The 27740-nt window shown below is 34.5% G+C and overlaps 1 protein-coding gene across 3 annotated transcripts in view; it reads left to right on the forward strand.

The window, feature by feature from the left end:
• NPAS2 (neuronal PAS domain protein 2) overlaps positions 1-27740 on the forward strand; it is a 238254-nt gene that overhangs the window by 162280 nt on the left and 48234 nt on the right. For all 3 annotated transcript variants that reach the window (XM_074300419.1, XM_074300416.1, XM_074300418.1), the window contains exons 5-7: positions 6481-6570; positions 25142-25262; positions 26710-26823. In XM_074300419.1, the coding sequence (XP_074156520.1) occupies positions 6481-6570; positions 25142-25262; positions 26710-26823 (325 nt within the window). The remainder of the gene's footprint in view (positions 1-6480; positions 6571-25141; positions 25263-26709; positions 26824-27740) is intronic.

Consider the following 27740-nt stretch of genomic DNA (forward strand, 5'->3'; position numbering starts at 1 on the left):
TTTTATATTCACTTCCCAGTGTTCCTTCTCTGGGTGTAGTTGTTTCTATCCATCATTGATCTGCTGGAAGTGAGTTGGATGTTCTTTATGTTGAAGATTTCCACTTCCATCATAATACATCCTCATACAGTATTGTTGTTGAAGTGTATAGTGATCCTCTGGTTCTGCTCATTTCACTCAGCAACAGTTGATTTAAGTCTCTCCAAGCCTCTCTGTATTCCTCCTGCTGGTCATTTCTTACAGAACAATAATATTCCATAAACATTCATATACCACAATTTACCCAACCATTCTCCAATTGATGGACATCCATTCAACTTCCAGTTTCTAGCTACAACAAAAAGAGCTGCCACAAACATTTTGGCACATACAGGTCCCTTTGCCTTCTTTAGTATTTCCTTGGGATATAAGCCCAGTAGTAACACTGCTAGATCAAAGGGTATGCACATTTTGATAATTTTTTGGGCATAATTCCAGATTGCTCTCCAGAATGGCTGGATTCTTTCACAACTCCACCAACAATGAATCGGTGTCCCAGTTTTCCCACAGCCCCTCCAACATTCATCATTATTTGTTCCTGTCATCTTAGCCAATCTGACAGGTGTGTAGTGATATCTCAGAGTTGTCTTAATTTGCATTTCTCTGATCAGTAGTGGTAATCCAAATTTTATGATTAGAAATTAATCATGAAGATTTTAGAACTATCTTAAGGAAATCATGTATACATCTAATACTGTTTATGGATTGCACATGTATACACATGTATGTACATATGTGTATATGTATATATATACACATATACACATACATACACATATCTTGATAAATGGTGGGTTCCCAATGGCTAGTTTCTTCCTCCCAAGTCAATGATTCAAACTGATATGGGGGTAGAGAATTATTTTCTGAAAATATTCATAGTCTAGTGAAAATAACTCACATTCATAAAGTACTTCAAATCTGACAAAGCACTTACCCAAAAAAAGATCTTCTGAGACATATAAAATACTTTGTTATTAACATTCCCATTTTATAGATGAGGAAATCCAGTCTCAGGGATTAAGTGACTTGTACAAGATCAGGGTTAAGTACCATGAAACTTGAACTTAGGTCTATGTTCTAATCACTAAACCACATTGCTTTGGTGATTTAGAGTTTCTGCAAAAAACATCCAGATTTTTCTGATTGCTGATTGGAGATAGGTAGGGCTGAAGTTAAGACATTAGGCAAAGTTTTTTCCCTATTTACTAAGAAATGGGAAAGTCAATCTCTTTGCCCATAGTGTAGATGGCAAGAGAAGCATCCTTCTGTGTATTTTTTATGCTATGCAAAATGAGAAGAATTAGGTTGGATAAGTTTAACATAAAGAAGATAAAATAGAAACTTTTTCTCAAGGATAACTAGCAAACTATTTGGAGAATTTCTTCTTTGGGCATATCTGTTCATCTCTTTTCACACACATGCATATATACATAGTACTGATATAACTCTCACTTTGCATAAATTAGATATACAGAAAAAAATTAAAGTATTTGAATAATTAAATGCCATAATGACTATGTCCAAATATTATGGAATATACAAGTATTAATGAGCATCTGTATAAAAAAATACTTAAATCTACATATAAAATGTGTGTAAAGGACCTACAAAACTCACTTCTCCATGATGCATTTTAAACAAGTTAAATATAGAGCTGTTTGTAAAATAAAATGCTTGGGTAGATATATCATTATACTGCTTTACATAAATAACTTTCTATTTTCATTCTTATGTAAATATAACTAAAACAGAACTATAGCTACAGGCCTTATTTACGAACTGAAAGCATAGTCTCATTTATTCAATAAATTTCAGAGGCATTTAAACCATCTAAAGAAACATGAGTTTGCATAGTCAAAATTAGATAGCATTACTTGGAAATGGTTTCAGCTGAAGCCTAGGACTGAAATTTAAAGGTAGAATGGATAACTAGAGTAAGGTGATTGCAGATAGGTGTAGATATCACATATTAGTCGTGTATTGAAAAAAATTTTTGCACAATTTCCTGCTCACCCTACAATATGAACAATCTACCCATTGTATCAAGGAAGGATACGCTTAGACTGTGTCTGCATGGGATGACTGAATTTGAAATGAAAAACAGTCTACTCTGTTTATTCAGACCAATTTGTTCCGAATTTAATTTGTTGTGACCTGAGAATGCCACAAACCAACATTTCTGGCACAGAGTTTCTAGCTTTATTGAGTCTCCCATCCATGAAAGCCCTCAATGTGCCTCATTTGAGGTGTCTGTCACTTAGACGTAAACAAGAAGTGCTTTTCGCCTTTGCCTATTGCTTTATGTTCTGCCAATGCACTCTAGAGAGTATGATGTACTAGAGGTGATAAGATAGGAACATTAAAGACAGTGTGTCTTAGAAGGGGAAAGGGGGAGAGATTGGCCCTTAGAGGCAGGAGGCAACATTGGTTCAACTCCTCTGACCCAAAATATAACCCCTTTGTTGTCAATCGTATTTGACGTTTCTTGAGAAAGATACTGGAATAGCTTACCATTTCCGTCTCAGCTCATTTTACTGATGAGAAAGCTGAAGCCAAAATGGTGAAATGACTTCTCCAGAGTCACACAACGGGTATGTCAGAGGTTAAATTTGCACTCAGGTCTTCCTCACTCCAGGTTATATCCACTGCACCATCTAGCTGCCCCAAGCTGTAACTGTTGGTAAACTATTTAACTTCAAACACCCCGAGGCAACTTCAAGATACAAACAAACAAACAAACAAAAACAAAACAACAAAAAAAATTACAGATCTACATTGGTAGAGAGTTTTCCCATCCAGAGTTTCCTATGCCAAGAAGTCATTCCAAGCAAAAATTAGAGGCGGGGGAAGCATGAACCCTATCTTTAGAAACCCACTGACCATCTACCAAAAAAATGTGCAATATACCTCTTAAAGTAGACATCTTTCCTCCTTCCCTTCACTAAGGTCCATAAATGGAGTTTTAGATAAATCATCTGAAGGTCTCTAAAATCCCTAAGGCTTAGAAAAATGTAAACAACTTCATTCTGAGAACAAGCAAGAGGGAAAGCTGCTTCTTCCAGCAAGGTGAACCTGGAGAATAAGAATCCCAGAACATTTTAGAAGAATCGAAGGCAGAACAAAGTAGGTCAGGCTTCCTGTTTACTGTAAATGAAAGAGTGCATGAGGCTCTGAATTTTAAACAGGAGAGATATAAATTCTGGCTGTTTTAGGCCAGAATTTGTTTGGGGAACACTTAGGGAATGTTCATCCTCTCTGAGTATGGGATGGAAGAAAAAAAAGAGGTAGTAGTTTCCCTTTATCTGTATTGTATGGTAGAAGTAAGATTTCAAGCCATTAGTATTTCTACTGTAACCAATTTTACAGTGCTGATCAAAGTCATCTTTACAATAATAAGGGTACAATCACTTGGCAATTATATTCTATTAAATTACTTTTAAATTATGCTGATGGAGCTTTTAAAACTAAATCAGGCATTCTGAGGAAAATAACTCAGGGCTGTTGGTGAAAGTTTGCTAGAAATTGCTATTGAACTGCTAGAAGTTTCTTTCCATTTTATAAATATCTCCAGCCTATTAACACCCACTTGCTCTGAAATAAAGAATTCAAGGGGAATGTGGACACACTGTCCTAGCAGATGAAAAAGCATCCCCTTTTCTCCTCTCTTCCCCCAGACTGACCTGAGTAAGGTTTTCACTGACATCAGCAGGAGTATAGTTGCTTACTAAAGGTGCTGAAAAATGCCCTTTAAAGCCAATATCAGAATATGAGCTGAAAAATGAGCAGGGTCATAGCCTTGTTACCAGGACATACCTCTTTAGTAACAATAGATATCTATATGAAAGGATTAAGTATTATAAGAAATGTGATTTCATCAATACACAGACAACCTTGACTTATCCCTCAGAAGTCTCACCCTTTAGTCAAATAATGTGAGGATTTAAAGAAAATCAGTCATATAAGCTTGGTATTAATTTTCTGTTGAGCTGATAAAAAATACTCTCGATTTTCAGAGAAAGAATTGATGGATTCTGAATGCATATTGCAGTATTCTTTCACTTTAGTTTTTTTTTTTTTTTTTTTGCCATTTTTATTTTTGCAAACATGGCTGATAGGGAAATATGAATTCACATTGGGTATGGGAGGAGCTTACAGGAAAGAGAATTTGGAACTTACGTTTTTAAAAAAATAAATGTTAAAAAGGTTTTTTGAAAATTTTCTGATCAGCCAGAATCTCCTTAGATGAAAATATGCACTTGCCAATTAAGTACATATTTTTGATTTGGGTATTAACTCTTTCTCTTTACTTACTGGAGTGCTATTAACTGCTTCAGGGCACCCCTGTGACTTGAAGAAGTTAGGACCATTCCTGAGGAACATAATTTACTTTTAAAGAGTAATATTGGGATATATTAATTGAAAATCTACACATATTTTTTCAATAACTTGTCTTCCTGGGATTCTAAAAACAAATTTGATTTCCTCCCTCGCAAAAGCACAGATAAACAGACTCCAAATTTTAAGAAGATATTTCAGAATAGTTATTTTTTAACGATAAATTTATTCCAAAAATAATCTTCATTTGAACAATTGTTCTCTCAGATATATTTTCTAGTGAGTTGCTTTCATTTATTAAAAATCTCTCTTACACTTGAATCTAGAAGTAATTCGCAAATGAAATGGCGCAATGGATGTAGTGTCAGATCTGAAGCCAGAAAGACCTGAATCCAAATACAGGTTCAAATATTCCCTTAGCTATGTGACACTGAGCAGCCACTTCACCATGTTTGCCTCACTTTCCTTACCTGTAAAATGGGCAGATAATTATACTTATCTCCCGAGGTTGCTGTGAGGATCAAATGAGATAATAATTTTAAAGCTTTTAGCAAAGTTTTATAGTAGCTACATACTACTATAACACTTAATAAGAAGACTGTTAAAGAACTTTAAAACCAGCAGGAATCATTGGATTTCCTAAGACAAGATGAGACTAATGGACAATAGACTTATGGACATTTATAAATTCTCAATTTATGACTATTTGATCATGTTATTTGTTACATACTTCTAGCATGTATTATGTTACTATGTGACTATGTGTTTATGTAATCTATGTAATTATGTGTAATGCCTCTCATATTGATGGATTTATGTTTCAAGGTCATGACCACCCTATGTTCTAAATCAAAAGAAAGGGGGAGATGTTAGGTTCTTACTACTGTAACACTTACTATAACATAGTACCTGTTATGTAAGTGTTAGTAGTTGTTATTATTATTAGGTACCTAGTAAATGCCAGGTACCGGAATACAAAGACAAAAATAAAACAATCTCTCCCTTCAAACAACTCCCTAGTTGCCCAATATAAATACACCATCTAGCCAAAGTTGTTTTGGTCCTATTTAGAGAACTCAACTTCTGAATGTCTTAAAAAAATGTAATAAATATGTGGGATTTTTAATTTCATAAAGGAAAAATGAAAGTTAAACATTCATGTCTTAATGAAAAATATTGTTTGGGGAACAATACTGCTTTTATAGTTTAGACATTCTGAGACATTGGTATATAGAAAGGAACTCAATTTTATTGTACTATTAGAAGTTGAAGGAATAGCCGGATGTCTTTGAAAAAATCATTTACTCTAGATTAACATTAAATACTTATATTTGGCCATCATTGATTTTTCAATAATTTGACTGTTCCTTAGTGCCAAATTCTTTCATGACATTTTCTCCAGTAAGAAAAGGAGGTTTAACTATACCTTGCAAACTGAGTCCTTTGAAGATTTTAGCTTAAAAAGACCTAAGTCTCCCATTTCATCCAGGGCCATCTTCAGTCGTCCTGATCTATATCTGGCCACTGGACCCAAATGGCTCTGGAGGGGAAAGTGAGATAGGTGACCTTGTAGAGCCCTCCCTCACTTAAATCCAATTCATTTGCATGTTACTGCATCTTTTCCATGATATCATGGTCCTCTTCAAGAATGAAGGACAAACAACAATGAAGCTATTAGACCTGACATGAACACATAGCACAAAGTAGGTCTTCATAAAAAGATATTAAATTTTACTTTATTCAGTCAAATTATACTATTGAATTATATGCATGCATGGAACAGAATCAAGACATTTACATTTTTATAATGGTAATGACTGTTTTTTAAATGGTTTACTACTATGCTTTTTTTAAAAAAAATTAATTGCTTAATTTCTGTAATCTAAAAATTTCTTTCATTAAACTTTCATTTTGCTTTTGAAAGCTATTCCTCCCATTTAAAAAAGTCACTCCAATGTCAGAAAGAAGGGCTGTGATCATATTTATGGAAGTGTTCTGGGGAAGTTGAAAACAAAAACTTAATCAATTAAGTAGACTAGAGTTCTCTGTCCTTGTCATCCTCAACAGCATATGCTAAAGCATTTTCTCTTCTTTTGTTTTCTGCAGGCATTAGATGGCTTCATTATTGCAGTGACAACAGATGGAAACATTATCTACGTATCTGACAGTATTACGCCACTCCTTGGGCATTTACCGGTGAGCTACTCACTTGCCTATACTGACTAGTCTTGCTTTCTTGGATATAATCCAAACTTTATGTACCATTTTTAAGTCCCTAAAAACCAGACTGAGCAGAATAGAAGACAATCTTCTTGGCCTCTTGTGCAGATTTTTCCTAGCACCCCTTTTTGCTTCTCAATAGGCTGGATTTTGGCTGACTGTGTTAAGTAGATGCTAAAAGAACGGATTGTTATCTCTGATAGCAGCCAAAAATTCCACAGACTTATTCCTTATTCTACATGATCTTGTTTTCCTTCTGACTGGTTTAATGGGATTTGTCCATCTATATGGGGAAAGGAAAGGAAAGAAAAAGCATTTATCTAAGGCTTCTTTTGTGTCAGACATTGTGCCAAGTTCATAATAATAAATCATATAGTTCTTACTATTTGCCTGGTCCTGTGTTAAGTGCTTCACAATTATTATCTCATTTGATCCTCACAACAACCCAATGAGGTAAATGTTATTATTTCCTTTTTACAGCTGAGGAAATTGGAATCAAACAGAGTGATTTGCCTAGTGTCCCACAGCAATTTAAAAGTCTGAAATTGAATCTGAATTCAGATCTTCAGAACTCCAAGTCCAGCTGTCTATTCACTTAGGTGCCCAAATGGCTGGGGTTCTCTCCAGTAATTCCTCATCCTGGAAATATTTCAATAGGCTACGGAGTTGATGAAAGAGCTATCTGTGCACAATGGTAGAATTGAACCAAGCTAAGATTTGATGGAACTGATTTATACAATATATCCATAGAACAAGGGATTTAGAAATACTGGTCACTGCTATTTCCATGTGTTCTTTGAGTCATGGAATAGCTTGGTTTAGAAAAGAAGTTCTTTGTAAGGACATGTATATATACATATACATGTGTGTATATGTATATATGTGTGTATATATGTATGTATGTATGTGTACATATATGTGTGTGTCTGTGTGTATATATATATATATTGTATTTAACATATGTATTGGTCTACCTGCCATCTGGGGGAGGGGATGGGAGAAAGGAGGGGAAAAATTGGAACAAAAAGTTTTACAACTGTCAATGCTGAAAAATTACTCATGCACATATCTTATACATAAAAAGCTATAATTAAAAAGAGAGAGAGAGAGAGAGAGAGAGAGAGAGAGAGAGAGAGAGAGAGAGAGAGAGAGAGAGAGAGAGAGAGAGAGAAGAAGAAGTTTTTACCCTGGAGCTCATGAACTTGTTTTTAAAAGATTTTTTTTTTGATAGTTGCATTATTCTAAAATATAATTTCCTTTGTAACCTTATCTACTTTATTTTATGCATTTAAAATCATTTTTTAAGAAGTTATCCATAAGCTTCATCAGATTGGCAAAATGATCCATGATATGGAAAAGATTAAAGCCCCCTAGGTTAGAACCTAAGGTTCCTGGCTCCTACCACAGTACTTTTTAGAGTGTATCATACCCTTAGGAGTACTGGAACCAGCTCTAACCAGCTTTTGATAGCTGAATGTAATTAGCACACATCAGGCCTTGATTTATCTTTTTCCCCCATTGTCTAGATTTAAGAAAATGTTAATAATATAGATTACTTAAAACTGTGTGTGCATACATGTTGGGATGTTTGATTTTTTTTTTTTTCTGGAGCACAACTGTTAAATATTTACCAGCACACACATCTCCCCTCTTTTCCTTCCCCACCCAACCTATTGCTTTGTAAACATTGCAGTGTATCAGGAGATAAGCTGGAGATGAAAATGGCAGATCACTCCAGTGTCTCTGCCAAGGAAGTCCCAAATGAGGTCATAAAGAATCTCACATGGCTGAACAGCAACAATAACTTTATAATTTGGTGCTTTTTATAAGAGTGATTTTCCCAATGATCCCCATCACTATCCATAATTTAATCCATAACCATTTTATTAAACAGTACTATATACCTGGCACTGTACTCAGAGGTAGGGTCTATGGATTGTACTTATAATTTCATTCATATAGGGAGCTACCAGATAGAGTCACTCTTTACTGATGTAGGTCCTCAAGTTGTGGTCTTAGAATTCCCAGAAGACTTACACATTTAAATGACTTTGTCTATGATCCATCTCATAGTCAGTATGTGCCAGAGGCAAGACTTAAACCCAAATTTTCCTCTCTGAAGTCAGTTGTCTATCCATGATACATGCTTTGGAGCCCTTATATATAGAAATTGTTAAGAATGAGAATGTCTCTGCCTTCAGGGAACTTACATTCTATTAGGGAAAAGGCCTTCATACATGAATGTACGTAAATACACATATCTATATATGTGGATATATATACACATATATGATGGTTGTTCTTCATTCTCAAAGAGCATGTGTCAAACTCATAATTAATTTGTAATCCCCACAAAAAATATTGCTAAGGTAAGTGAACTTATCCACACCATTTAAAACTTCTTCATTTGCTATAAACAATGCTTCTATATATAGTGTGGCACTGGCTAATGTAGCACCTATGTTTTCTTGATATTAATTGATGGGCCAAAATGAGCACAAACAGCAGAAAATCAATCCATACCATGGTGCATCTCAGCTTCAGAGATTGCAGCAAGTGCACAATTATCTGCAAACAAAAAAAAAAAAAATCATGCACCAATACTCCCTCAACTTTAGTTTTGGCTCGTAGCCTTTTCAAGTTGAAAATTTTACCATTAGCGTGGGAGCTGACTTTGATGCTGTGTTCATCCTCACTGGAGGCATTTGACAACACAGCTCAAAACATAATGTTAAAAAAGCATGGGAACAAGTACACAGCCTTGTTTCGCTCCCCTGGTGACTGGGAAAGCTTTAAAGCATTGTCTATTATTATCTATAACCTTTCAAGCATTGACATACAGTACCAATGAACTTTTCCTGGCAAAATTTGACTGGCAGCATCAAAGGCGTTGATCAGAATAACATTGTTTACAGACTTCTTTTCTGCTCCCAGCATTTCTCCTGGAGTTGTTGGGCAGCAAACACTTTGTCAACCATTCTTCAGCGCTTTCTGAAGCAACATTGGATCTCAGGTAGATGGCCATGTTCCAAGAGAAGGATCAGTCTATTAAGTAAGACTAAGTAAGGCGAGCAATAACTAGGAGAGACACTCCTCTGTACTTGCCTCTTTACCTTTAGAGAGATAGAGAGTGGGGGCCTCCTAGAATTCCTGGGAAATAACCTCCTCTTGCCATATAACCTGGAAAATTTTGAGCAACGAACCCTCCACCTTGTAAATCTCAGCTGGAATAGAATTAGCAGCAGGTGTTTTGCCACATGAAAGGAGCCAAATGATATTTGAAATCTCTTCAGTTGGAACTTCAGCTAGGGGACTTCAAATTGAGGTAAATGGTCAACTTCTGCATTGATTGATGATGGTCTGTTAAGAACACTATGGAAGTGTTCAGCCCATCTCTCTAGTTTCATGTCCTTATCACTAATCAATGTGGCTCCATCAGCATTGAATAGCTGAGATGCACCATAGCTCTTTGATCCATAAATGGCTTTCTGGGCATCATAAAAGTGCTTTGGATTGTTACTATTAATATAAAACTGAATTTCATTTGCCTTCTTACTGAGCCAAGAATTCTGCATCTCTCTAAGCTTCATTTGAAATGTATTCTTAAATTGAAGTCATTTCTAGTCATATGAAAAGGTGCTCTAAATCATTATTGATCATGCAAATTAAGACAACTCTGAGGTATCACTACATATTTCTCAGATTGGCTAAGATAACAGGAAAAGATAATGACAAATGTTGGAGGGGGAAGTAGGAAAGCTGAGACACTGATACATTGTTGGTGGAGTTATAAACTAATTCAACCATTCTGAAAAGCAATTTGGAACTATGTCCAAAGGGCTATCAAAAGTTGATTCAGCAGTGTTTCTTATATCCCAAAGAGATCATAAAGGAGAGAAAGGAACCCACATGTGCAAAAAATGTTTGTGGCAGTCCTTTTTGTAGTGGTAAGAAATTGGAAATTTAGTGGATGCCAATATGTTGGAAAATGGCTGAATAAGTCATGATATATGAATGCAATGGCATATTATTGTTTTATAAAAATGATAAGGAGGATGATTTCAGAAAGGCCTGGAGAGATTTACATGAACTGATGCTGAGTGAAATGAGCAGAACCAGGAGATCACTATACATAGAAACAGCGAGATTATACAATGAACAATTCTGATGGATGTGGCTCTTTTCCGTAATGAGATGATTCAGGCCAGTTCCAATGGTCTTGTGATGGAGAGAGCCATCTGCACCCAGAGAGAGGACTGTGGGAACTGCACATATAATTTTCACTCTTTTTGTTGCTGTTTACTTGCATTTTGTTTTCTTTCTCCTTTTTTTTTTCCTTTGTGAGCTGATTTTTCCTGTTGCCAGTTCCCATAAATAAAGTTGGATTTGTCTGTGGATCCAGGAAGCATCTATCTTGTTCACTGCCTTTGTGGTTTTCTGCTATTGACATTCTACCCATTCTCCAATGCTGCCTGCCTTTCTTGGAATGTGTCCCCCATCAGAAATGATCCTTTCCTCTACATGTAAATACTATTTTATAACACTCTCTCCCCTCTCCCCCCCTTTCTCTCTCTCTCTCTCTTCTCTATTGCAATAAGATATATATATATATATGTGTGTGTGTGTGTGTGTGTGTATACGCACACACACATACACACTTATATATCTATAACTATGTCTATATGGTTCCTCTGACAATATGGTAGTATATATATATATACATATACATATATCTATATATTCCCTAACTATATATATGTATATATGTATATATATATCTATATATGTTTTGTTTGTGCATATATGTATATGTGTATATAATTTTTAAAGAGGAAATGTGACATAATAAATAGACAGCCTTGGTAACATGAAGATGAAAATACAGATCTTTTTTCTGTGTGATCATACCAATTCACTTAACTTCTCAGTGATCCTAGGAAATTTCAAATTATTTGAGAATCTAAGTTATAGATGAGTTGTTATTCCATACTAGTAGAAGAAAGTTCCACAGCAGGAATTCCCTACATTCCTATACCAGTGAAAATGAAATCACAGGAATACATCTTTCTCCTCTCCTCTCCTCTCCCCTCCTCTCTTAACAAAGAAAAATGCATGTGTGTGTGTGTGTGTGTGTGTGTGCATACATATGCAAGTATGCATATGTATGTAAAGCACTACTATGTGCCAGGCATTGCGTTAATTGCTGGGTATACTAAGCACTGAGAAAGAAGAGATAGTCCCTTCTCTCATGTACCTCACAATGCAATCCCAATTCTGACTTGAGTCCTCCTATTCCCTGATCTCTCCAAACATGTTCTAGTTTCCTACCATCACATCTTTGCTTATTCTTTTGCCTCTGGCTGGAATGCTTCTTCCTCTACTTCATCTATACAAATTCTATTCATCCTTCAAGTCTTATTTCAAATCCACCATACAAGCCAAAAAGTGATCTTTCTTCTAATGAAGGATCTACTTCCAAGGTCTCCTAATTGTCTGTCATTCTCCGTTAGCTATTTATAACAGTACTTTTTGGTATTGTACTTTATTGAACGTATGCCATTATATCTTGCACAAAGTAGATGACAAATTATTTTTGTATGAATGAATCACTAGACCAGGCATTCTTAATATAGGGTTCTTAACCTTAGCTCTTAAAAATATTTTGAGAACTATGTCTCAATAGCATTGGTTTCCTTTTTAACCTATACAATTTATTTGGAGCATTTAAAAATGTCATTCTGAGAAGAGGTCTGTAGGTAGACTTCACCAGAGATTTAAAGGGGGGTGGTGCATGACCTCCCCCAAAAGTAAAATCCCCTGGACTATACATGGATTGTCTTATATCCTTGTTGGGTTGTAAACTGCCTTAGGGCAGGTACCTTGCACATTCTAAGTATCCAATAAATGTTTATAGATAGACAGCAACATTTATATATCTTTTTGTAGCATGCCACTCGCTTATAGCAGAACCATCCAAGGGTGTTTTGTCCTTTCTGTTTCAACCTTTTGTTGCACTCCTTCATACTCCTCTAGCCAAATCGTGCCTATTTTTTCCTATTCTTTACTCTCTTATCCTTCTCTCCTCTATGCTTCTCTCCCTAATTTTACCTCATTACTTCTTCCTGGTCTATTTCATTATCTATGGAATATCCTGAAAAATTTATTGAAATATGAATTATTAAAGTATGAAAAAAGCAGCATTGCTATCCCCCTTCTAGCAGTCATAATGAGCCTGTTGCCCCAAAAGAATATGCATTACAGTTATTTATTTGTGAGGTCAGTAGGTCTTTGAAAATGTTAGATTATCCTAATTTTAAAAAATTTTACATGCAAGCTTGTGAACATGCTAAGTATGCTGCCTTTATGAAAGTCTATGAAAGACTTGCACCTATATTTCAAATTCTGAGATGTTGCTATTGCTGCTACTACTATAAGTTCCCTCACATATCTGCTGCTGGGGGTAACAGTATTACTTTAGCAAATTGAAGCTCTGTGATGCCTCCTAATGAGTTCAAATCTCACAGACCCTTGTGCAAGTAAGTGTCTGGCAAGCAAGGCTTAAGTGTAACTAATACCTTAAAAAGAAACCTTATGGTGAGTTATCAACAATTTATAAAATGCCTGTTGGGTTCTGGGCATAGAACTACACACTACATGGGAATACAAAATATATATTGTCCATGCTTGGGGGACTGGAAAAAATAGGTATCTAAGATACAACAATTTGAAAATTAACAATGCAAAACAGTTTTCTGCAAAAGTAAAATGACAAGAGCAAAATGGCCATATAAGTATGATCTGAAGGGCAGAGAGTTAGAACAGGGATAAGAATGGGATGGATGGGCAGAGAGATAGCTAAGTTTTAGTTATGATAAGACTATATTTTAGGAAAAAAATGGTAGGTAAGGCAATTAGATGGTGCAGTAGATGGAACACAAACCCAGGAGTCAGGAAAACCTGAGTTCAAATATAGTTTCATTTACTAGCTGTGTGACATTTTTTTCTTTCTTTTTTTTTTTTTTGCAAGGCAATGGTCCCAATTCAACCCCAATTGTCTTGCCAAATATACATATACATATATATATATATATATATATAAACAAACAGAAAAAGAAAAGAAAAAGAAAGAATGGCAGATATGTGAACTGGCAGTAATAATAACTGCTAAAATCTCAATACCTAGCAGAGCCTCTGAAACTTTGAAAGAAATTACATGATATTTGTTTTGATTGGTTCTAATGAATATATGGTTAAGTGCTCCTGTTATTGCAACATTCTTCCTTATCCTTTCATATTCTTTTGTCTTAATCCTGTCCTTGTTCTGAAAAAGGTCAGATGAAAGCATGAATGTGCAAGTATACTTCAGAACTCAAAAATTGTGGTAACAAGGACTTTGGACAATAAATGTTAAAAAAATAAAGATTCATTTTTAATAGGTGAGCTTTCCCCCCAGGAGTTGTTATGAATTTGCAATGAAGCATCCTTTCTCTTTAACTGCTTTTACTTTGGATCTTTAAATTATGTACATAAGATCACAGATCTAAGGCAGATGGAAACTCAGTGGTCCTCTAGTACAAACACCTCATTTTGCAGATGAGGAAAATAAGATCCAAGAGGGTCACATAATAGCATATGTTTATGAGACAACCATCTGGAATTAAGGGCATTGAAATGGTGCAGTGGATAGAGTACTAGATCTGGAATCAGGAATTCAAATCTAGCCTCAGACAATTAGTAACTGTGTGATCCTGGGCAAGTCATTTAACCTTAACCCTCAGTTTCTTCATCTTCAAAGTGAGCTAGAGAAGGAAATGGAAAACCACTCCAGTATTTCTGCCAAGAAAATCCCCAATGGAGTCACAGATAGTCAACCACAACTGAAAAAAGACTTAACAACAAGCCTGAGATTATGAATGGTGGGATCTTAACTGTGACCTCATTTATTCCTCATTGATAAGAAATTGAATTACTATCATTATTATTAATGTTATTATTATTATTACAGGTAACATTTAAGTTTGCAAAATGCTTTACAAATATTATCTCATTACATCCTCACAACAACCCTGTGAGGTAGATGCTATTATTATTCTCACTTTACAGATGAGGAAACCGATGCAGACAGAAGTTAAGTGAGTAGTCTAAGGTCACAGAGATAGGGAATATCTGAAGCAGGATTTAAACTTGTCTTCTTGATTCTAGGTCCAGTGCTTTTATCCATAGTCCTCTAGCCATTTAACTACCTACTAAGAACATACCGAAGCAGACAAACTCCATTTTACTTAAGCCCATTGTTGTCCTAGAAAATGCAGAATCATGCCTTGCCACGCTTAAAATTCACAAAGGGAAAGAATCTTTGTCACCATGATTGATATGAAACCAAATTAACTTTTCTGCAGACCACACCAACAGATGATGCTGATAAATAGGAAAGTTCCCCCCCCCCCAGGGAGAAGGAGAACTCAAAGTAATATTAACAGCAACACCTGCCCTCTTCACTTTCTTCTCACCATTAGATGTGTAAACATCCTCCCCTCACTCCATTCCATAATCTCTATGAACTTTGTATTTCTGCTGATTGCTTGAAGTCAACATCAGGGCAAAGAGGATTTTTTTTCTCTTTGATTTCTAGCAGAAGAGGTTCATTTTCACTCCTCCCTGAGAAGTCTAAAAAACAGCTTTATCTTATTTAGGTATCAGTTTAGGAAAATAATGATGAAATATTTCTAATAGATAAATTTCTCCCTCAAAATTAACCCATCTTCTCTTTGTTCATTCTTTAAAGACTTAGGGGGTAGAAGCAGAAATTTGTCTAATTTTAAAGTTAAAAGGCTTGTGAAAATACCCTGTGACGTTAACTTGGGACTTGCTAAACATATTCTTGGCCCATGACCTAGTAATCAGGTGCTTAAACATGGAACTGTTTATATAAACAAGTTCATGCACTGTTCTGCTCTTTGCACTTCAGTTACCTGATGGACATGATTATCGGACATCATACATGGAATTAAAACATGCTTTTTAGAAAAATAAACCCAGTATGCCTACTCTAGTTTAAAATTTGAAAATCATTTGTTACCACTTTTATAAATTGTTTCTTACTTCAAAAAAGAACAAATAATTAATTAAATTAAGCTGATAGGATTTAGGGCTGGCAAAGATCTCAAAAGTCATCTAATCTGACTTACTGATGCCTAGAGAGATCAAGCAGGTAGTTGAATCTTTTGGGTTCAAACCCAACTCCTTTGATTCCAGACCTAGTTCTCTCTTCACTTTGTCATACTGAATTTACTCAGACTATGATTTCTAGGTTTATTATATGTGTTTCACAAAAGTGGGCCATATACACAGACCATCAACACTGAGCATCAGCATTAAGAGAAATGAACAGTGACATATATATATGTATATGTATATATATATATATATATATATATATATATACATATATAAAACAGAGATAACCTAAAAACAATCTGTTTGCATCAAGAATGATTAAAAATTATTTACATCAGTAATTTTATTGCAAACTTGACAACCCTTCAAAAACTACAAAATGCACATATCAAAACAAAAACTTAAAAGCTTGCACATAAAATCTCTTAAGTCCAGCCAACTCTTGATTACAGGTCTGTCTTCTCTGATTCCCCCCAAATTTTTTATTCTCAGGCTAGACCCAATCTGCCTTCCCTCCCCCCCCATAAAATCTAAAAAAGTTGTGCGTATCATGTAGTAAACTTTTTTTAATGCACACACATATATATATGTATATGTATTTTTTCACATAAGAAGACACCTTGAAATTTTTATAATTTTTATCATACCTGAAAAGAAAATGGACATGCAAGTAGCGTGATGGATAGAGCATGAAGCCTGGATTCAAGAAGATGAGTTATCTTCTTGAGTTCAAATTCAGTCTCAGACATTCACTTGCTGTGAGAACCTGTGCAAGTCACTTAACCCTGTCTGCTTCCCATTTCCTCATCTGAAAATGAGGTGGAGAAGGAATTTCCAACCTACTCTCCTACCCACTAAAACAACAACTATTACTATATTATATCATTAGCAACAACATAATTTTGATTGAAACAGTGAAAAATCTGGCCATCTAAACCATAGAGCTTTACTAGTTATTTCTCTGCTCTAACTTCACTGTGGAGCATGAGATTCAGAAAAGAGTGACAAAACAAAAAGAGCATGCTCTAACCTTTCCTAAGTGACCATCTTCTCCCTTCAACTATTTTAAAATCATTTTCCTCAAACAACTGTAAACTTAGTGAGAGACAGGCTATAGGCTATTGGCTATATTTTTATACAGCATCCTCTATGTCAGAGTTTCTTAAACTTTTTCCACTCATAAGTTCTTTTCACTCGAGAAATTTCTTACACAACTCTGGATATGTAGGTGTATAAAATAAGTATGGAAATCAAACATTTACTGATAATAAATCATTGTTTCATGACCCCTATATTAAATTACACACCCCACCTAGGGTTGCAACTCACAGTTTAAGGAGCCTTTTTTTTGTTTCCAGCTTGACACAGAAAAGGAGCAAAGGAGGAGAAAGTGACTGTAAAAGGAAGAACATGATTTTAAATGATGAAATGAGATTAATTGGAAACTTGAAAGTGATAACTGTGTCAATAAGGTTTATCCTTCCAAGGTAACTAGTATTAAAACAGTCAGTAAAAGCAAAAAAAAAGAAAGGATGACTGGATAGGGATGTTAATCGACAAGAAGCAGTAAAAGAGACATTTGGAACTGAGACTTCTTGAGAGAGAAAAAAAATTTAAAGGATGTGAACTAAGGAAGAAATGTAGACACGGATGAGATGGAGCCAAATGAAATAGCAACCCAGAAAGTAAGTGCAGACCCTGCTTCATGTTTGGATTTTGGTGACACATTTGACAATCCTTCAGGAAATTTAACTTTTCAAATTACTCTTCAAGCTGCTTTTTAAATACATATATATATATTTTTTTTTTCTTCTTCTTAATATGACATTTACTTCCTGGTTAGAAGAAGGAATGTGCTTTTGCAAACTAAAGCAATACTAGGGAAATAGAAAAGGATCCCACAAAAATGAGAATAGTGACATTTTTTAAAATACCAGAGAGATGACTCCTTGTTCTCCATTACCATTTTGAAGGTTATCTTCTATCACCATTATTCACCTTACAGAGTATAGAAAACTGATCCTGATGTCAGGAAGAATGGAGTTCAAATATGGCCTCAGACACTAGCTGTGTAATTCTGGCGCAAGTCATTAAACCTATATATTTTTTCACTTTCTTCAACTGTAAAATGGGGATATTAACAGTACCTATCACCCATGGTTATTGTAAAGATCAAATGAGTACATAGTAGGCACATTATTGTTGTTGTTTTGTCCTTCCTTCTTGAAGAGGATTGTGATATCATGGAGGTGATGCTGTGACATACAAGTGAATTGTATTTAAGTGAGGGACAGCTGTGTAAAGTTACTTGCCTCACTCTCCCCCTCCAGAGCCATTGAGTCCAATTGCAAGAAATAGATTAAGACAACTGGAGATGACCCTGGATGAAACTATTTCTTAACTAAATGAAGTGTCTGCTCTAATTCTATGCATAAAGCTTTGAACACAGTAGGTTCTTGATTAATGGATTAACATTAAGCTCTTTTCTCCTTGATTTTAATTATTACTTTAGTTTCCGAATCCTGTCTTTTATCGTGAACTTTGGATCTGTCAGCCCTGGGAATTCTGATTCCAATTATTGCCTGTGTTCCTCTTATAAAGGATGGTGGTGATGATGATGATGATGATGGACACTTAATAAATGCTTATTCTTTTCCCTTTAGTCAGTAAACTCTCATCTGAGTTTCATTCAATCATTATCTACAATTCAATCAAAATTCTGGTGCTTTTATCCACCAACCTGTAGTATACTCCCCTTTCCTCAGCAAATTAAGGACCTGACTCATAGTTTTTATCTACTCCCCAATTTTTTGTCATTATTCTAAGGGACTTCAACATACATGTTCTTAAACACCCTACCCTCCCAATTCCTCAACTACTTTTTCCCCATGAACTACTGCTACATCCTATCTTAGCTACACATAGAGATGGTCTTATTCTTAATCTTTCTGTCACCCATAAATACACAACTTCCATGCTCACTAATTCTGAAATTCTCTGATCCCATCACAATGTTTATCATTCCAATTTTCCCCTTGCCTTGCAAGCTGTAAATTTGTACTTCATCTTCTCCCTGACTGACCTCTAGTCTCTCAGTTTATTTTTTTTTCAGATCTTTCCCAGTAAATCATTTGTGCTTTTGCTAAACTCTCCTTCCTTCCTTCCCCATCATAATCTCTTAGTAAATCAGTCTGATTCTATATTGTCCTCTTCTTTCAAGTCCCTTGTTCCATTTTCCTGTTGCCAATCTTGTCCTGTGAAATGTTAAGCCTTGTATTACTCCTACCATCTGCTGCCTTCACTCTTGCTCATGGCAAGTGTCACATCAGAGAAAAGAGTTTTACAAATGGAAAGCAATAGAGTCACTCTATTTAAGCTCAGAAACTATGAGATCATAGCAGGACAGATATCATGAATGTCATATCCCCCTGCTTTATTTCTTTGAAGAATGGTCTAGACCAGAACCTAAATTATTTTTATTTCTTATTTTTATAAAGCTTTTTAAATTTTAAAAACATATACATAAATAGCATTCCTCCTGCAAAACCTTATGTTCCAGTTTTTTTTTTTTTCTCCCTCCTTTCTCCCCACCAGTCCCCTAGATGGCAAGTAATCCAATATATGTTAAACATGTACGGTTCTTCTATACATATTTCTACAATTAGTATGCTGCAAAGAAAAATTAGATCAAAAAGGAAAAAAAAATGAGAAAGAAAACAAAATGCATGCAAACAACAATAAAAGTGAAAATACTATGTTGGAATCCACACTCCAACCCCACTATCCTCTCTCTGGATTCAGAGGGCTCTCTCCATCACAAAACCATTGGAACTGACCTAAATATGCTATGCTTTTATTTTTGATCCATATTCAGTCCTCAAAGTCCTCTTTTTATTTTTTAAAATATTATTTTTTTACAGCTTTTTATTTTCAAAACATATGCATGGATAATTTTTCAACACTGACCCTTGCAAAACCTTGTGTTCCAAATTCTAAACATGATATTCTTTTAAAAGAATTGACAACTATTTAAATAGAATGGATTTCTTCGAAATCTTAAGTATTTTATTTTGTGCATTTTAAGAAGATTATTCTGATAAGGAGTCTATGATGGGCAAAAGGGTGAGGATTCTTGGTCGAAATCAACCAATTAACCAGTCAAAAAGTAGATAGTATCTACTATGTATTGGGTACTGTGCTAAGGCATTGAGAATATAAAGATAGAAATTAAACAGCTTTTTGTCCTCAAGGAACTTACATTCCATTACAGAGACATATATACATGTAAAAAATGTATATGTACATGTATAAGATTTAACAAAGGTTAACTTGATCAGTAGGGGTCATTCAAGGGCATCTACTCTGAGAGTTTCCTTGGGAACTTCTACAGACTCAAGAGATGTGTGTGATTTAGCATCTGGTCACATCAGAATTGATAAGTTCTCTGCCTAATTCTGGCCATCTGGTGATGCAGAACTGAAAGAATATAGCATTTTAGTCTGATGTATCATAGTAAGTGATCCTGAGATACGCTTTGGTTCTCCCCTTCCTCTGGTCCACAATTGAAAGGGAATAGGATGTTGTGTCACTTTAAAAGAAGAGACATTTGAATGACTGAATAAGTTTGGCATAGGATCATGATGGAATACTGTTGTGCTATAAGAAATGATGAGCTCAGTGATTGTAGAAAAACATGGAAAGACTTGCATGAAATAATGAAAAGTTAAATGAGCAGAACCAAGAAAACATTGTGTACAGTAATGGCAATGTTGTTTTAAGAATGATTTTAACAAATAAGTTATTTTGAATATTTTAAATACCCCAATTAACTATAAAGAACATGTGAAGAAAACTATCTACATCCAGAGAAAGAACTGATAAATGAAAGTATGTATAGAATAATGTTACATCTATATACACACATATATATTTGTATACATATATATACATACACACTATACACATATATAAACATATACATACATATATACGTATGTGTGTCTAATGGTAGCGATCCATTAGGCCAGGATGGAGGGAGGGAAGAAAAAATTTTCATGATAATTTTGTTGTATATTTGAAAGTAATAGCAACTTATGCATAGTAGATTTTTAGTTTCATTGAAATCATCTTTTTTTATTTGTACTATTATGGAGATGTTATTCCATAAATTTTATTTTTATTCCATAAATTAAAAATAATACTTAATAATAAAAAAGGAGAGACAGCTTTTGCTTGGCACTCTCTTCCTTTGCTCTTCCAAGTACCATCATATAACTTGGGAAATTTTATTAAGGGTAGAAAAAGAAGACTAGACTTTATCATACAGGTACTATCAGATAGTGAGACACATTGTCCCTAGGATCCATGGAAGTTTTCAGGGAAATTTAGTGCATGTGCTCTCTGGAATGGCCTTAGAAGCTAAGACAGTTTCCAACACATTCTACTAAAATAGAACATAAAATACCTACAAAATATATACAGAAAGTAAAGGGCAATTTCTTTTTTTTTTTTTTTTTTGAGTGGGATAATGGGAAGAAGATGGAGAAGAAAAATATCTAAGGTTCCTTATACATATATATATATATATATATATATATATATATATACATATATATATATATATATATATATAATGAACCTCTCTGAGTTTATTCATCTGTAAAATTAGTACTATTACAGGATTATAAGAAAAACTCTATTAAACTAAATAGCATCATACCAATTTGATTGTTGTGGTTATTATGCATAACCACTTGGGTTTTGGATCTAAGCTCTCATATTTATCTCTACTTTTCCTTAGCCTACAAGAAAGTGAGGTATTTATCAAATAGGAAGAACCAAATGATGGGATTTTCCTTGAGTAATAACATTAATAATATGTAACACGTCTATAAGTTATTTATAGCAATATATAATATATGGTGACAGATACAGTAATAGTATATACATATTTATATGTAGCACTTACTATGTGCCAGGCACAGTGCTGAGCACATTACAATTATTATTATCTTCATTGTGATCCTTACAATAACCCTGAGAAGTAGATGCTATTATTATCCTTATTTTACAGATGAGGAAACTGAGAGAAAGAGTTGAAATGACTTGTCCAGGATCATCCAGCTAGTAAGAGTCTGAGATTGGATTTGAATTCAGTTCTTGCTGACTTCATACCCAGTTCTCTATTTACTGTACCTCTAGCTGTCTAAACATAACATATCACCCAAATTCTAGACCTATTTATAAGTAGGAGAGGCTTCATGGTATAGTAGATAAAGAATTATCCTAGAAGCCAGGAAATTCTGGGTTCAAGTCCAATTTCTGACACACACTGACTATTTGACTTTAACTTCTCAGTGCTATGGTCTTTAAGGGTCTCTTCAGGGAATCCTTGAGATCAAAAATATTTTTATAATGATCCTAAAATGTTTTAATTTTTGCACAGTAACTATCAATAAATATAACCCATATAAAGAAAAAAAATTTTTGAGTCTTCCATAATTGTTAAAAGCATAAGGGTCCCAAGACCAAATATTTTGAGAACCATTTGAGAACCTAGCTTCTTAAAAAATGGAACTTGACTCCATATGGGGTCTTGTAGCTGACTTTAGGAGTCACAAAATTTGATTTATTATCAGTAAATGTATGATGTGTTTACCTATTTTGTATTCCTATACTTAGGTCATATAAAAATTTTTCAAGGGAAAAGGGATCACAAGTGGAAAAAGTTTAAGAATCCCTGATCTAGGCAATTTACTAAGACCACTAAGCTGCAGAAAAGGTGCTGACCCAAATTGGTAGAAGGGGTTTCCTCACCTGGTAATTCCCTAGATCAAAATCCAAATTCCAGTTATCTCTATCCTTATCTGCACCACAGAGAAAGAGGGCTTTCCGATGAGATGGAGAAGCAGGCTTCAAAGAACTGTGAACTTTGCTTGCTTTCTCCAATTACCTCTGACCCTTGCCTCATACAACCATAGCAACCAAGCCACAGAGCCCTTTTTTTTTTTTTTTTTTTTTTGTAAAATGGCAGCTTACTCCTTTTAGCCAAGGAGAAACTAGATAATGGTGAGAGTACAAAAGTAAGAGATTTACATTATGTTAGAAACACAGTCTAACACCTTCATTCCAGTATGTAAAAGTCAAGTTTTTTCCTGATTATGCTCAAATACCACCAAGTAAAAAAAAAAAAATGGAAAGGTTTGATTTGGAATTTCAGCTTCAGATGTATCTTTCAGATTCATATAAAGCAGCCAAGTATATTCAGCTTATCACTGAACCTGGGGAAAGAGCCTTGTACCTTAGATTGATACGTGATAATAGTGATAACCTAACACTTTGGTAAAAGCAAGTGCCTGCTGGCACATTTACTTTCTCTCTTGAATGAAGACTGGGAGAGTTCCAGCCACAGTTTAGTGGAAGAAGATTATTTATTTTTGTCTAATTGCTTTAATGAACAAAAAAGATCAGCAGGTTCCACCTGGGTGTTAAGTTGCTACTTGAGACTTTTGTAAGAAAAATAAACTCAAACTCTTTTTTAAATAAAAACAGCTTTTTTCTGTTATGTTCTATATATTTGAATTTCCTAACTACCAAAAACTAGGCTTTTATTTCCATATTTATATATTGTGCCATCTATAAGAAAAGACAAACCATTCCAGTAAACTTGCCTAGAAAATCTCAAATGAGGTCACTAAAAGCTGAACATGATTGAAAATGACTCAACAAGCCTTCTGCTTAGACATATCAGTCAGAGCCATACAAAGAGAGTCAAGGGGCTACTTATTTACTATGTTTACATATGTGAAATATTTTTAGGAGGTGAATATTCATCTCCATTACACAGAGAATGCTAAGTACATGGGATTTCATCAGAATGGAGAGATCCTAGTGGAGAACAGTGTGTGGATCGCTATCCACTAATCTATAATTTAGCAGAGACATCCCAGGAAGTTACCAGAGGCAGGTAGAAGTTAACTGAATTCTCTGGATCATCATTAGATCATAGATCAGAACTGAAAGGGGTCATTTAGTCCAGCCATTTTTATTTCATAGATGAAGTTGCTGCAGCCCAGTCTCATTTAACAAATAAGTTTCAGCAATACATTTCCATACAGTTTCTAAGAGTTAGAAGCAGGATTTGAATCCAGATTTACTTGGTACCAAAGTCTGGCACTCTTTCTACCATGTCAGATTGCCTCTTATATTGGAAAAAATGGATTTAAAATTATATTGGAGAGATTTCAGCTAGGAATGAGAAAGAACTTTTTAGCAGGGATTTTTAACTTTTTTCTGTGCTGTGGACTTCTTTGGCAATCTCGTAAAACCTATGCACCTCTTCTCAGAATATCTTTAAATAACTGAAGGAAATGCTAAATTTCAGTTAGAAGTTAGTGAAAATTAAGATTTTCCCCAAATTCATAAACCCCCACAATATGTTTGCAGTCCTCTGATTAAAAATGCTTTATTTAGACATTTAGTGACCTAAAGACAAAGAATTAGGTAATTTCAAAGATTCCTTGATTTTTTATGATTTCTTGAGATTCCTTGCTTTTCTTCAGTGATGTAGGGGGAAGAATGTTTGACTTGGAATCTAAAAACCTAGATTTAAATCTTGATTCTTTCTACCTATAGCTAGTCTTTGGGCCTCAGATTCTCTGTTTGTAAAATAAAAGATTAAATGACCTTTTGGTCCTTTTTTCCACTCTCAGACTATATAATTAAATGGTCTTATAAGGTTTAGTGGCTTAGCTTCTGACTATCTATAATACTGCCCACCAGAATCTATGAAATTAACATTTTCCTTTGGTCAAGAGTTAAAGACTATTTCCGAGTGGATATCATTGACTTACTAAAGCATTTTTCCCCTACATTAACAAATATACCAGCTGAAAAAGTACAGCTAGCTAGTACAATGAAAAGAGTATAGTACTTGGAATCAGGGAGATATGAGTTCAAATTCTGCCTCAAATACTGTATGATCCTGAGCAGGTAAATTAATGTGTCTCAGTTTCCTTAACTGTAAAACTGGAATAACATAAATTGTAAAACTATAAAATTGAGTTTCTGAAAGGATCAAATGTGTTAATATATTCATAGTGTTTTATAAAAGTTAAAGTGCCATGTTCGGTAATTTATATAATCACTAAGTAAAACCTTTTAGACATTCCATACATTCAAGATTATGTAATATTGCATTGAGATTTTTATAGGAAAGAAAACTAGATCCTTGATTTGTTACCCCAAGAACAGGTTCTATATTTATCATTCAGTTATTATATGCAAATCTGCCTTTTTATTCCTTAGTCTTTATGATTTTCATAAGCCTTTTCTCCCATTTCTTTTCCTTTTCCCTTTTTTTCTTTTTCAGTCAGATGTCATGGATCAGAATTTGTTAAATTTCCTTCCAGAACAGGAACATTCAGAAGTTTATAAGATGCTCTCTTCTCATATGCTTGTGACTGAATCTTCATCTTCAGAATACTTAAAATGTAAGTTTGGCTTTACTATTAAAATAGGACTTTTATTTTTTTAAAATTATATCTCAAGAGTAGTTTCAGAAAGAGAAACTGATTGCAAAAATAAATGTTCTACATATCCAGTTTCTGTGGCCCTTAGAGATACAGCTCAAGTTTAAGGCAAAAGCTACCATTTGATAAATTATGAAGACCAAAAAAATGTAAGAAATATTCTTTTTAGCAGGGTCTAATGGTACAGTCTTGGAGTCCCTGCTACTGATGAGCCAAAAGGTAGTGGTTCTAAGGCTCAATTGGGCTAAAACTAATAAATGTCCACACAAAGCCTAACATAAATGTAGGCCTGTGGGTTTTTGAAGGCCTCCAAATGGCCTAAAGAAAAGCAAACTGGCCCAGGTTGGGAAGAGAAAAAAAAAGAAGAGTACATTAGAGCTTCTCTGCTAATCAGTTTTAGGATGAAGCTCATGAATACCCTCTGCACTTCTAAGAGAATCCATAGAAGGCAGGAAGGAATAATTAAGTAAATAAATAAATTTTCTTTTTTACATTAGAAATGTGAGAGTATTTGGCTTAGAAAACTTGCAACTCATTTTCCATGTTTAACTAAAGAATCTGTTATGTGAGGCAGAGATTCTTCTAGTAATAATAACTTTAATGAATTCTAGAATCTTTGAACTCTCTATTCAGTCTTGCAAGGCCAAATAATTTCTGTGTCTACACAATGTGAAACATCTGGATAGAAAACTGAAAAATTCTATCAAAAATCCAGATGCTTTGTCTACATGATGCCAAACATTTGAATATTGAAATACATCCGAATTTTTAACTGATTTTTTTGTTTGTTTGTTATCCAGATGTCTGGCAGCATGTAGAAAGGAGATGATAGCCTGATTTTTTTTCAGGCCAGACTTCCCATTTATAAGGATTTTTGTCCCCATAAAGACACAGAGGGCAAAACCTTAATCCTTAGTGAAATGTCTATCATTTAGTGAAGCATATAAAATTACATTTATAAGGGTAGCAATAATTGTTTGCCTATGTTTTCAAGTTTTAACCCATTTTCTATGACAATTTATTCTGTCATTCCTCTGTACTTCAAAGAAGAAAAAAATAAAAGAGAAAAAAGAGGCTTATATGAGGAGTTTACTTTTAATATACCATACAAAAGCAGCCACAACTAATCTATGCTGACATAATCAACCACAGACATTTGTGAGCAAATCAAGACTAATTGTGTCCAAATGTGGGATATGAAATGTCTAAGAAGTTTAAAAAGAAAAACCTATACCGTAGAGGTTATAAACAGGGCCTACTAGTCTGTCATAATGAGGGAAATATCCTGGCAGTGTCTGAACAGACTAAATTCACGTAGGAGTTTTCACAAAGACACCACTTGTTTAGTCTAGTTTCTGTGTAATGCTTATATCTCCTCTCTCCCTTCCTTTTCTTTTTAATGATCCAGCTGACAACGATTTAGAGTTTTATTGTCATCTTCTCAGAGGCAGTTTGAACCCAAAGGAATTTCCAACATATGAATACATAAAATTTGTAGGAAATTTTCGGTCCTACAACAATGGTAAGCTTTGATTGTATCATATCCATGTTTTTGGTGCCTTTTATCATGCAAACATGCATATGGGGGCAAAAAAATAGCAGAGTACAGAGGAGGAAGAATGTGTTTTTCATATTTTGACTTGAATTTTAGAACTCTGAAATACATTTTTATATTTACAAAAAGTACCAGCAACTTGACAGATCATCGTCCATCACATCAGTTTGTGCCAGTTCCAGGATCCCACTGAAATTCAGGTTATACATTTATTTATTTTCTGGTTGATGAAATAATCATTCACTTTAATAGAAACAACTTATACATAATAAAGAACAGACTTTTAGCCTACATGACACTTGGGCTTCAGCAGTCCTTTTCCTACTCAAACATCTACAAATATGTATTCTCCCTCTTCCCTCCTTGTTACAACTAGATTACTGGTAAAATGTTTCAATCCTGATGGCTTTGTAACATAGATTGAGTTAAGTTTTTTCTAATAAGATAAAAGGAGATACAATATTTTAACAGTTATGTCTTAATAAATATAGTATAGATAATTTTACTACCAGCCCCAAAAAACTTTAATTTTTGAAAAGCGACTATTTGCTTGAATTACCTAATTAATTGCTTCAGCTATCAGTGTACCTAGATAAAGCCAGTCTTTAGAATCGATTTATAACTCTCCTCAAAATTTATTTTCACTTTTGACTCACATAAAATTTGAATCTAGGATTCTTGCAAGCAACCTAAAATCCAATTGGGTGATATATCTAGAGCTGAAAAAGTCCTGAAGCCTACTAGTTCATCCCCTTCATTTAACAAATTAAGAAATTAAAGCCCCAAAGTTTAAAAGCCTTCCCCAAAGTCACACATGAAGCATGAGATTGAGGATTTGACTTCAGAAATAATGTTCTTCCCACCATGCCATTCTTCTTTCTCAT

This window comes from Sminthopsis crassicaudata, chromosome 3, assembly GCF_048593235.1.
Source record: "Sminthopsis crassicaudata isolate SCR6 chromosome 3, ASM4859323v1, whole genome shotgun sequence".
Taxonomy (NCBI): domain Eukaryota; kingdom Metazoa; phylum Chordata; class Mammalia; order Dasyuromorphia; family Dasyuridae; genus Sminthopsis; species Sminthopsis crassicaudata.